This window comes from Coloeus monedula, assembly GCF_965178545.1.
Source record: "Coloeus monedula genome assembly, chromosome: 15".
NCBI classification, from domain to species: Eukaryota; Metazoa; Chordata; class Aves; order Passeriformes; family Corvidae; genus Coloeus; species Coloeus monedula.
The window spans coordinates 10425714-10439127 of record NC_138795.1 but is presented as its reverse complement, the minus strand read 5'-3'; the positions used below and the strand labels follow the sequence as shown (position 1 = coordinate 10439127).

Below are 13414 nucleotides of genomic sequence, written 5' to 3'. Positions count from 1 at the left end.
TTAGGTATAATACAGCCACTGCAGGGGCTGATTACTGCAATAAGAACTCATTTTCTTTAACACTATATGCAATAAGGAATGAATAAAAACCCAGGCCAGAAGCACTGTCATAAAAAGGTGGGTAATGTCAAAAATGAAAAACCCGAAGACTGTTTTTTGGTAGTCAGGGGAAGAAAATCCCCTGAATCGAGTGGGGGGTGCTGAGCATCTCTGAAATTAAGACTTCCCCTTTCTTTGCAAGGTTTGTCATGATGCAGAAGCCCGGCGGCATCTTACTCAAGGATGGACACTGTTTCCAGCCTGATCCTTATCCTGATCTGACTTGATACCCAGAGGCAGAAGCACAGCAGTTGGAGCAAGGCACAAGTGTCCTTTTTAAATGCTCTTTTTTAATGTGACAAGCAAAAAATTCCTCTTTGCCTTGATATGCTCATGTGCTTGAAATATGCCTTTGGGTGACCCCTCTCTATGATTAACTTCATATAAGGTCTATTGATTCTAATTACCCGCTTTGGTAAATTTAGAGGCTGCCTGTGACAAACTAACCCAGGGTGTTTACCAAGACAATGCTCTGACCAGCTGTGTTGTCCTCTCTACATCCAGATCTTCAAAACAAATGAGACTTTGCAATGCACTGCAAAGCAGTGCCTACATACCTCTGGAAAAATTTTTGTCACAGTCTCCAAGTCTTCCCCAAGACACAAGAAGAACAATGCTTTTCTATCTCCAATGGGTATCACAAGGACATATTAATGAGACTCTTCAAATGGGCTCCTGTTTCTTAAACAGGCTCTTCTAGCATCATGTTAGTAAAGAAGAACTAGTGATGGGTAGCTCTATATACAGCCAATCTCCTTGGGGGCTTAAGTGAACTGAAGATAAAGGAATTATTTTCATATTTGATCACGTAAATGTCACTGGATACACTTGCAACAACCCACCTAAATCTTCCTGTAGGTGTATGGAGTCATATTTGACAATGAGCTTTCAAGTAAAATAATTTACAACTTCTTCCATTCCCTGGCATTTTATCACACGCTCCTACTCCTGCAGTCTCTCTTGATGACAGGATGGTACATGGCATACAAAATATTAATGGGAAAGACATGGACTGGATTTGGTGCAATAATGACAAAGAAATTTGCTATTGAACTGGTAGAAGAGCTCCCGATGTATGCATGCCACTGGTAACCAGAACTGTCTTTGAAGTTATTTAACATCTGTCCCCACTCCTCTAATTTCATTTAAACAGATCCTTTCCTTTGCCTGTCATTTGCCTAACTAGGTTTTTGTTTCTTAATGTTGCAGCAAAATTTTGTTTATACCTTCTACTTTTTCTGAACATCTTTGTCTTGTTCAAAGCCTTTTCAAATGAATTGGATTGTAAAAAGTTATTACACTGGCAGCTGAAAGTACTGAGCAGCACACCTACAGTGCACACAATGCATACAGTGATGTTAATTATTTACCAGTTCCCGGTATGATTACATTTTGCATGGTGATGGCACTCAGGGGCTTAATACCTGCATAAAACATTGTGTATGTTCTCTGCTGTCCTGGAATAAATCATCCCTGAAAAATTTAGCTGTTAGAAATAAAACATACCATTCAGCCATTTACGAGGATTACGACAAGTGATGAAAGCTCTACAGAAGTATTTATTTTCAACAATGGCCTACCTTTGAAGAAACAGTCCTTGCTGTGGATAATGTAGATTTTCTTCCTCTGCAGACACGAGGCTCGATGCAGCTGACAGTGATTTTCATAGAACCTGCCATCAGATCCACAGACGGGCATGTAGCTGGACTTGCAATCCTCAACACACCTGCATTCAGGCTGGTTCGTGTCCCTGTTCACCACACACTTGCTGCCCCGCCCGCAGTACTTCTTCTCACAGGATGCATGCAGGCCATCCTGTCCGTAGAGCACTGGGAAGAGCAGAAAATGCCATCATGAGCCACATTTGCCTCAACAGACCACACGTGGCTGCTGCAGCACCACAGCCCTGACAGGAGCAGAAGGAACAAAGGTTTTGGAAGTAAAAAATGCTCCCCTTTGAACAGCAGCAGCTTGAAGGGAGTGCTCAGATCTGCACTCCCAGACGTCCAGCTCTCCCTTATCACAACACTGAGCATGTGCTCGAAGTGCTTTACTGGAAAGTGGTGGACACATGGCCCTCTGTTCTTTTAGCTCTTCACGATGCTAGAGCCTAGAATAAAACCCAGTGAGAGCACTTCCGTGCTCACACTTTGACTGTGAGTTACATACAGAAAGCAATTCTGAAACCCTACACTACTCCAGCCACAAAACTCAGCAAAGTGCCCTAAGTGCCAGCACTCAGCTCCCGTCCACATTTAGAGTCCAACTCCCACCCTGGGAGTCAGAAGCTTCCACCCAGAAGCAGAGTATCCTCCAAGCTAAAATTCACACAGGTTTCAAGGAAAGCTCAGACAAAAAACTGCTGAAAGCTTTGGAAAAAATAACCCCCAAGAAAGACCATTACTGAAAGGAATGTTACTGAATACAGTGAAGGGAATGTTATGGGAAAATGCTAGTCATCGTAAAAACGACCATCAGTACCTATTCCTACACTCTGAGTAATGACATATAGTGAAAAATAACTTTCTACTATTAAGAATTCACTGGATATGATATTCTGAGTATTACTGTGCTATCTGCTGTTTGATACTATTAAAAGGGTAAGGAAGCTGCCATTGTGCTGTAACATTTTCTGCTTATGAAGTTTCCTCACTTAAAGGCTTACGGAGACCATTACAATAATTCACACAGGACAGGGTGCTTCCAAAAAAGCCACTCAGAGCAATAATTAGCATTACACTCAACGAAGAGAGTTTCAGGAAATTAGATTATTCTATGCTAATTGGAGTACACCAAGTTGAGCATTACAAAGCGGAATTGCAAAAGGCATAATTATAGCAGGAATAAGCATTTCCTTGTGCAAAACCCACTGACAGCCTTGCACAGCCTTCCAACAGCCAGAGACACTGGCTGCCCCTGAGCCAGGGACTCAGTCTGGACCAGCAAGATGGTTTGGAAGCAAATCCCTTTTCTCTACATTTACCACATGCAGGTTTGGCTCTTGGAAAGGTTTTGGTTGTGTCAGCTCTCAGAGGATGTTCAAGTGCAAGCACTACTCCAGATGTGCTGCAGCACTCAGTGGAACACATCCTGCAACAACTGGAGCACTACAACATCCTCTAAGGTGCACCCAGGGCTCTCCCCTTAACAGACTTTTCCAGCAGCCAAACAGTTCAGCGTAGGAGCACAGACCAGATCTCATCCATAGCACCTCATCCCATGTAAAAGGAGTGAGGAGCATCAGTACCAGCTACTTCAATCCCATTTTATCATGTTAAATTCCCTGCTAACATCAACACAGCCCCTGCCTGCCCAGCAGTTCATGCCAATATAAAATGCCTCCATGTTGAAGCTCTGTTTCATCTACTCATGGTCAAGGGGTTAAAGCACGTGCAGAGACAAGCAAGAGTTTCTAACAAAACCCCGTTTTTCCTCCTCCCCAATAAGCCTTTGTTTTTATCACTGTAAATCTAAAAGGGAAAAAAAAGTCTGTTATTGGAGGATTAACTATTTGACTCAATAACTCATTAAAATTCCTCCAACTTGGCAAGCTAAGAAATATTGACTTTTCCTGACTTGTAATAAACTAGAAGGTCAAAGCATCTCTGAGCAGTGCAAAAAGTACAGTCCGTGGAAAGAGTATCTGACTATTCTTTACTTACTTTACTAATTGTTCCATAAGTTTTGCAAATTATCCTCAGAAATGGAAATTTGTGACCTCAGGGAGATCTGTAAAGGCCATATTTTGTATTAGCGCCTGCTCTAAATCAGAGCAGCCCAAAGCATGAAGACATGAGGAAGCTCTGGTCAAGCATCCTGTTCCTCTCAGTGGCAGGACCTGCATCTGTACAGGCACTTGCCTTTTCCATCTCAATGTGCCTCAAAATTCATATTTTGGAGACTGTTATTGATATGAGAGCTATTTAAAAATCAAGATTCAGGAGCTATTATCTGTATAAATGTAATTGAGGTAAAACTACAGCAAAGACCTTTGTGGGCTGCCTTGATCACTAAAAATTGATCTCTCAGAGCTTGCACCAGCCAAGGACTGTGTCATGCATCTCACTGAAGGTTATTGCTGCCTCCTCATTCAAGGTGGCCTGCTCTGATTTAATGCACCAGGTCACATCTGAGCAGGTGACAGCTGCACCCTGTCCTGACAGCAGCAAAAACGCTCTTAGGAGACTCAAGTATTTTTGGTATTTTGATTTTTAATATAAAATTTGCATAACTGAAGACAAACTTTTTTATTATAATGGGATTTTTAAGTTTTTTAATGATACATCAAAAATTTGTTAAAGAACCAGCTTATAAAAAAATACAAAATACTTATTTTTTCCTTCATCCATCCTGGTTAGTTTGGAAAAACCCCAGAAACCCTGGCTATATTTATGCCTTATCCATTTTGTTCACAGTTTAATTTACTCTGTGTTCCCGGACAGACAACTCCTGGTTAAACAGATTAGTTTGGTAAGGAGATAAGAAAGATACCCCTCAAACAACCAGGAAGGAAATATTCAAGTATTCGGGAATCCTGATGTACTTCTCCTAGTCCAAGTCCTCTGAAATCTGTTTGTCTGCAAGCAGAGTGCTAACACGGGTTTTCTTTGCCAGAACCCCGTAATGTTGACAGCAGCTCTTTAATGCAATTATCTTTTGCATAATCCTTTGAAGAACTGAAGTTCCCCACAAGCTCACTCAGCTGTACCAATGGACCCTCTGCCCAGCAAGGACAGCAACAGGGTGTGAAACAGAACAGAGCAGTGTAAATGGAGAGGAAAGGAAGTGTTTGACTGTACAAGCACTGTTATCTTTATCCAAGTAACTAATTAATCTGGAGCAGCACCAGGAGCCAGGGAAAAGGACTTTCCTTGATTGCATCAAGGTGGATCCCACAGGCAGGACCCTGGTGTGCACCTCACAGGCATGAAACATGCCTTCCACTGCTTTTTTTTAGAACTATTAAAAGTGTCTGAATTCCTCACTCTTACAAGGATTATCAAAAACAGAAATGGGAAAGGTAATCAAGTGAAACTACCAACTACCTGCACAAAGTATTTATGAGCCCCACTGTACTGCATGGAAAAGGCATAATTTATTCAATTTATTAGTTGCAAAGAAAGTAATTTACATAGGTTAAAAATTTATCATTTTGCAAAACAAGCCACTCTTCAACACTGATTAACTATACTCAACATGGCTAGAGTCTGAGGTGTTACACTGTATTAAAGCCAGAAGGATGGACAGAGGAAGCCCAGTCTCATACATCCATGAACACACTTGACTTTTCAAATTAGCTCCCAGTTGCCCCTGAGAAATTTGGAGTTCCAGTGGAAAACTGACAAGAGTTTGGTACAGGAAGGAAATAACTGAGTTCAGGAATTTCAAAAGGCTGGCTAACAGGCTGCCTGCATCTCAAAGACTTTAATGAGGAAATTAAGATGTTCCTGCCATGCTGGAGAACGCACATCCTCTAACGGCTCAATAATTCTTACAGACAAGGACCTCATCTACCTTTTGCACACCACTAAATGTGTTACAGATCAAACTAAGGCTCACGTGCTTTTTTTTCTTCACTCCCAAATACAAACCTATTCCTTACTTCCTCAAAACTCCCAAAGGAAGGTTGGGTTCAGGACAAGTACTGGTTTTACTTAGGACCAACCAGACAAACCCACCACAGATAGCAAACTCAAAAACCAAACAGCTCTATCATATCACTGCTCATTTATAGCAGAAGTGTAAATTACTACCTTTACATGTAAAAAGCGATTTTGCCCTCAAGTAACAGTGAGCTCCAGCAGGCAGCTGGGCATCCAGGTTTATTGCTGAAGGAAGAAGTTTAGACATTACATCAGAACCAGGGCTAAAACTAGAAATTTTAATTATATATGACTGAAACTGGAAGCTTCTGTACCAAGTCCTTCCAAGGCAATGCTGCACCTTGCAAGTGTTACATTAAAATAAAAATAAAATCAAACTCTATGACAGTGATACACACAGATGTTCAAGTGTGTATTTACATACATCTATTCACACACAGATTATACACAGCCACACATTTCCCTTGACAAAACTCATTTTTGCTGATGACACAAAGTCAGATGCTGCAGCACAGCTTCCTAAACCTGCCTTAACAGCACATCTTAAGTAGATCTTGAGTACCTCATGGTTGGAAGCAACCAAAGTTGAGTTGCATATTGAGCCTAGCTTATGATCAGCAAGCAAATTGTGCGCTGCATTTGTTGCTGCTGCCACAATACAGTAAGAAAGGAAACAAAGCAGGAATTTCATAATTGTCTGCTCTTGAGTTTCTGGGTTTTTCACTGCATGCCTGACGTGAGAGTGGAGAGGCAGAGAAGACGTGGTAAATCACCTGGGCAAGGCAACAGCAATTTCATTGTCTCTGTTATAAAGCAAAAATGGTGACTTGTCCTGGAGAATAACACAGAGAATAAAATATGTTTCAAGCATATGATTGCTACAGATACAAACTATTTTCTTTCAAGATGCACGAGACAACTCTGTGTGTTTGTGCACATTTTGGAGCAGGATGGAGAGGGACTCATCAGCCTTGGAAGAGGAAGACAGAGAATCAATCATTTCACCATATTAAAGGCTCTACATGAAACAAAAGGCAGGATAATACGGAAATCCTCCTCGCAACAAAAATTAGCAAGACTTCCCACACAGTCATGTGATTTCAGGAGGATTCACAGAGTTTTAAAAAATAAAACCAACCCCAAAAGGAAAGGAAAATAGACTCTGGAAAGAAGGGTTGTGACAAATAGTTGCACCAAGGACACCACAATGAAGGGAACTGCTTAATCTGTCTGTGCAATTTAATATCAAATGAAAACAAATTGTAATTGCTCAGCAGAAGCTCAATAACAGCAAGCAGTTATTCGGCAAACAACACCAAGGAAGCACTCAATATTATAGAAAAATTTTCTGTATCAATTTTTACATCTGAAAATGGGAACTAATGTTACCTTCTGTATCGGTTAGAACTCTGAAAACCATTGGAGGTCATATCATGAAAAGGCATTTGAAAATCAGAAGTAACTATGCTATTCTTAGTGTGATTAGCCTAATTTTGCCCCATTTCAAATCCATCTAACCACTATGAGATCAAAAGCTTAATCAAATATTATTTTTGGATGGTATTGTGGTCTGCGAGGGTACTAACAGGAAAAAAGAGACAAAAGACACGTAGAGATGAAAAGATCCAAACTATGTAAAACATACACAGAGATTACTGAGGAAGAAACACCAACCCAGGTATGAGACCATATATATTTAGATCCTTGACATGAAACTTTACCATGCACAATTTTCCTGATTGTTCTCTTCTCAAAAGAGCCGACAAAGAGGCAATTCATAGAATTGCTCTTTATTAAATGTTTATCTTAATTTATCTTTGATAGGTATTGCACACTGAAGGCAATTTTATTACATTACTCCTGTGCAGCAAGTATAGACACAAATATAAGTTTGTGCAGTCCTCATTGGCATCACACCTCTCCCTGCATTTGTGAGCTGCTTAGCAGGTCCTCACAACCAGCTGGACAAGAAACAGCACAATTTTAGCAGAAGATTAATACATTTCCTGCATTTATCAGAAGGATTAATGTTCAGGGCCAGGCTGGACACTGTTTGGAGCAACCTGGTCTAGTGGAAGGTATACCCAGCCACGGCAGAGGAGTTGGAACAAGACGAGCCTTAAAGTCCCTTGCAACCCAGACCATTCCATGATTCTGTGATTTAATTCAATGTTTCCTTGGGTACCCATATTTCCAGTGCTGTGAGAAACCCAGTGAAGCATAGTAGCAACGTGCTTATGCACGTGCACATGTGCACTCACATGTATTTTACTTGATTGTGGTTTTCATTTTCTCAGTATTCCACAGCCCAAAAAAAGGCTGAAAATTTACAGTCTCAGATCTGGAGGGAATAGATCACATTAATACTTTGGTTCCTTTGGTATGATACTCCATATCAAATGAATAGATTCTTTGGAAGGAAGGCAATAAAATTCCCATGGGTCACTGCTCAAAATCAGTCTTGCTGCCTTTAATCTTGCTCATGAATCTTGTGTCTGTCCTATTTCTTCACTCCTACTCTCAGGACCAGCCCAGCTTCCCTTCCTTGTTTTCAGTGGGCTTTTATCCTTTGTGTCATGTATCTTTATGCTATTCCTTCAGTGAAATTCTTGTGACAGATACTAGGGGGAGGTTACAATCCAATAATAAAATAACTATAGATGACTTGCCTGTTTTCATGTCGATTTCTCCAATTACATTACCAGTGGAGCTCCTGAAGGGAAGCTGAACAGCCTGGATCTTTCCCAGCTGTTAACCATTAAATCTGGCCATGGATGTTGCCTTTGGTTTGCTCCCCGCTCCCCTCTCCTCCTGGACACACAACCCAAGGCTTTCCCCCACAAGATGCTCACACCTCCCCTGGCTCCTCCACCATCACCATGAACCCAGAGACCTTTGCACAGCTGCCCCCAAAGCTCCTTGGAACCAAGCAGAAGTCTCTCGCTTCCACCTACTTTTCAAAATCTGATTCCACAATTTTCACAATTTTACCCTCATTTGGATAATTTCTACTTGGAGGAGGGTGAAATCGATAAACTAAGTGTAGTGGGACATGCTGCAATGGCAGGGAACATGCCTGGCCATCACTTACAACACCTATGTAAAAACATCTGGTAGTATTATCAGTGGTTCAAAACCAAAAGACACCTAGGTCCCATCTGAGGAGCATTCTTCAGTCTCACAGAAATCTCTTCATTTCTATTTTTTCACTCACTACTTTGTGATAAGACCATTTATCAGAAAATAAATAAATTTTTTTATTGTATGCCTATTTTACCCTTATATATGCACAAACACAATGTTATTTCAGATTGGATAGATAGACCTTTCTATTTTCCTACTTATTTTCTCATTCAGACATCAGTTTATAATGCCCATTGAGGCCCAAGAACAGAAGCAGAAAGACAGCTCATCACTCTGTTTGTATCAAAAAAAAGAACATTATCCTGATTATTTATTTTTAATTGGAAGATATTTATAATTAATACCCATTCAGTTTCCTTATTACACTACTCTTTGTGTAATAACTCAGCTCTACGTAAATTAAAAAATCATCTGACTTGCACCAAACTGTTCAAATACCACTGCAGGAGGTTTCACCATGACAGGTTAGAACCCTCCATTAGTGTCACCATAGTGTCAGCACTTCCAGAAGCATTTCCTTTTCTTTAAGAGGTGCATATCACACACTTCAACCTTACAAATGAAGTCATGTTCTTGATGAACACCTTTAAAGCTTCGTTTAAACTCAGCCCAAAGCTGTATTAAGAGGTAGAAACATGAGATAGAAAAGGATGGAGGTTGGCAGTGGCTACAAGCTCAATATAAAGTAATTAAATCACAGGATCACAGAATGGTTCAGGTTGGAACCGACCTTAAAGCTCATCTTGTTCTAACCTCCTGCCATGTGCAGGGACACCTTCCACTAGGCAATGTTGCTCCAAGCCCTATCCAGCCTGGCCTTGAACACTTCCAAGGATGGGGCAGACACAGCTTCTGTGGGCAACTAGTGTCAGGGCCTCAGCATGCTCACAGGGAAGATTTTTTTCCAAGTATCTAATCTAAATCTGCCCTCCTTGCTTGATCCCGTCACTGGAGATAAGGTAGACCATACTATGAAGGGGGAAAAAAATCTTTAGGATGGTAATTCAAAGAACAACTCAGGTCTATTGAGAAAATGAATCTATAGAGTCTTTTACTGTCACTTCCTTCTCCTGCCCCTTCATCCCAAGCAGATTAATTTACAAGGGTAAAAGCTTCCAGATGGAATCTATCAATAGTTGCATCTATGTACAACTTGCAACACTTCTGTCATTTACTACTACACATAAAGGAAGGCAGACAGCTCTGCGTGAAAATTAGGGACTGGATTCACTTTGTGAGTCTGTTTCTGAGAACTGATGCCTTTCTGTAGAAGTTGACATTTGCTGGAAATAAAAGGGGACAAAATATTAAAGCTATTTAGTTGTAATGGGATTTGTATTAGTGCAGGTGTTTTGTGTTTGGGTGTTTTTTTCTCCTGGGTAAAGCAAAACTTGTATTTTACTCATGGACACTTTCCTTGACTGAGGAGCAGCCCCAGCAAAAGGATTAGCGCCCCTCCTGCATCACACCTAAATCAGCATAAACCTCCAGCTTGAAACATTTGAGGCTGCACAGTGTCTTTTCACATTTTTTTCCCCAAGACATTTCATTTACGTTTTCCCAACTAGATGCCTTAGAGCCTCACAGATTATGAGTGCCGAAGTGTTACCATATAGCCCAAGTGTGAGGCAGGAGCCAAATAGGTCCATTATGGGGAGAATAACAATCACACAAATACTGAAGAAAGATGTTTTATATCTGCATTGGGACACAGAAGAAAGGATATCTTATAAAATAGTTTTCCTAGAATCATAGAATGGTTTGGGTTGAAACAGACCTTAAAGATCATCTTGTTCCAACCCTCCTGCCATGGGCAGGGACACCTTCCACCAGACCGGGTTGCTCCAAGCCACATCCAGCCTGGCCTTAAACACTTCCAGGGATGGTGCAAGGCCAACATGTGAGGCACACTGCTGGCAGCATGTCCAGGACTGCATCCCACCTTGGGATTGCCTTTAAAAATTACTAAGAACAGGATGTGCCTTTAAAATGTTCTCTATATACATTATGCAGTGCTTGTCTGTTATGGTTCATAAAAACTCAGGAACAAAACACATCTGAATGATAGCAAATCCAAACAAACTCAACATCTTCCAATGGGACAGTCATGAAGACAAATGTACATATTGCACTGAGACTGAAGATAACCCTAAAATGAACCCAGTTCTGCTCAATGGTGGCATCTGCTCAGCAACTCAAAGGTTGTTCTCAGATCATTGCTCAAGCCAAGCCATGGAGCAAAAGCTGCACTCAGGTGTGTGCATGGCTGGGCAGAGCAAGTTGCTTTTAATTGCAATGTTACCAACATATATTAAAAAAATACGAACATCCCCCCCAAATTCCTGACTCCAGATGTGCCCCAGCAGTTCCCCTTGCTCTAGCACAAGAGACTGCAGTGTCCCAGGGTTTAATTCAGTGCTGGTCAGCGAGCGTGAGCAGGAAATGCTCCAGGAGCTTGAAACCAGACTGAAACATCTCAACAGGCCAACACCGATCAATAACAATTTGCAATCCTCTTTCCCATTCTCTGTTATTGTTAATGAATTTCTGTTCCAAGACTAAGAAATAAGGAGAAACACTATTTTTAAAGCAACTGCATGCATGTATTGTGCACCTAGTGCTACTTTTGTAATTCTCCACTTGTTTAATTTTCTATTTGTTGTCTAATCCAGCACGCCATGAAACTCCAGGACACCGGTATTTTGTGGACACACCATTTTCTTTAACTCCATCTGAAGACAATGTTAACACATGGAAACCTTCATCTCATATAGGATAAACCCCTTGAGTCTGTCAGCAAGTGCCCGTTAGACCTAACAGCCATTGTTAATACCCAGCCTTTTGAGGCTCTCTCCCCAGGGCAAATCTATTTCTCACCCCCTCCCTGAGAATTTCACTTTTGCATCAATAATGGAAATTACCCTGACTATGACTAAAGATTTATCTCTCTGAATATGAGATTTCAAGATCACTTCCTACTCCTGAAGTAAATAGCCCAGTACACCTTCACAGTCTTTTCCCAGTCCTGCCACATCACCCCAACCTGCACCAAGCAGTGTTAAGTATATGCATCAACATCTTAAACTCCTAAATTCAACAAAAAGACATCGTTTTTATCCCCACTTACCCTCCAGCAGTTACTTTTCCCTGTGCTCTTCTACAAAGGAGGACAGCAGAATTAATGCCATTTCTCCTGCATTACAAACCTTTTACTCTCTCTGTATTTGCTCTGTGCTGAAGAAAGCGTTTTGAAGTGCATTTACCTGATGGAAGAGTTATTGGCTACCAAAACTACTGAAAGGATAACACAGTAAGATGAAAAAAAACTACTAAAAAGCTATTTTGAAAGTGAAAAGCCTTTAAACTTCATATAATGTTAAAACTGGCTCTGAAGGTATCAGTGCAGAAATGGAGCATTAGTACCAAAATGCTAAGATTAGCTGATTTTATTTTTATTGTTAGGAGTAGAATATATCACTGGTTTTTCAGGTTGAGACTCACAATCTAAAAAGAAAAATTAAGAGGAGATAAAAAAATACATAAAAATCCATAACTGATTAGGGGTTTCTGCAATGGCTGTATTTTTGTTTCAAACAGTTTTAATTTAATCAGAATTTTCTTAGTTTGTATAGCTGGGCATCTGGTTTGGGAAATTACCCAGGAGGGCAGAGCCCCTTCCCCTCACCCCACAATGAGCTTTTTCCTTTCCATGGCATCAGTGCTCGTCCACAGCCATGCAAAGAGTCCATCCAGGATTTATCCTGCTGCCAAACAAAGACAGCAGCCTGAGGAGTGTGGGAGCACTCCTCAGTCACCCACACCAGGAAAGCGTGGGGAGAGCTGGATCTGAAAGGGTCGATGTAAAGTAAGAGTACATGTATTCACTCCCTTCCCTTTGAAAGTGCTGTGTACACTGAATAAAAATGAGCAACAACTGATAAAATCAACTGAACACTGTTTCCCTTCAAATACAAAGGTACCAAAAGAAAACAAGAGGGTCACATTTAATAGCAGAAGACGAAAAGCTTGGGATAAAAAGCTGGAATTAGGAGCAATCATCAGTCATCAACATCAGAGTACACTGGGCAAAGGCAGCATTATGGGGCTTTTTATTCCTTTAAGAAAGGGAACAGAACAAAAGGCATTTTGGTGCAGGGCATGTTGTTGGGCTGATGCACATGGATATGGCACAACTACACCAAGAGAGGAGCACAAGGTGAGCACAGACACCTGGGAGCTCAAGACAGTGGTTACATCTGAACACAGGTGAGATGGTGAATGCCATGAAAACCCCAGAAAACCAGTGGCACCAGTTCAAAGTGGAGAGATGAGATGCCTGGCATGAGCCAAGAACAGGTAGGCACCATATTTTTGATAGGAGACTGGAACTGGGCTTTTCTATCAGCTTATAGTTCAAGCTCCTTCCTTGATGCCTTAGAAAAATGAAGTAAATCTCCTCATTGTAGAAAGGGGGGACAATTCAAGAAACTCCCTGGTCTGTCACTCCAGTCTCTGTCATTGCCACTTGTCCCTTTGGATCAGCACACAGGGCTCTCAGGCAGCTTGGA

The 13414-nt window shown here is 41.1% G+C and overlaps 1 protein-coding gene across 1 annotated transcript in view; it reads right to left on the bottom strand.

Annotated features, from left to right (window-relative positions):
- The window catches only part of FSTL4 (follistatin like 4), a gene marked incomplete at its 3' end in the record, with an annotated part of 226337 nt that overhangs the window by 156448 nt on the left and 56475 nt on the right, over positions 1–13414 (bottom strand). Inside the window, exon 4 of the mRNA XM_082291254.1 lies at positions 1680–1928. Within this exon, the coding sequence (XP_082147380.1) occupies positions 1680–1928 (249 nt within the window). The remainder of the gene's footprint in view (positions 1–1679; positions 1929–13414) is intronic.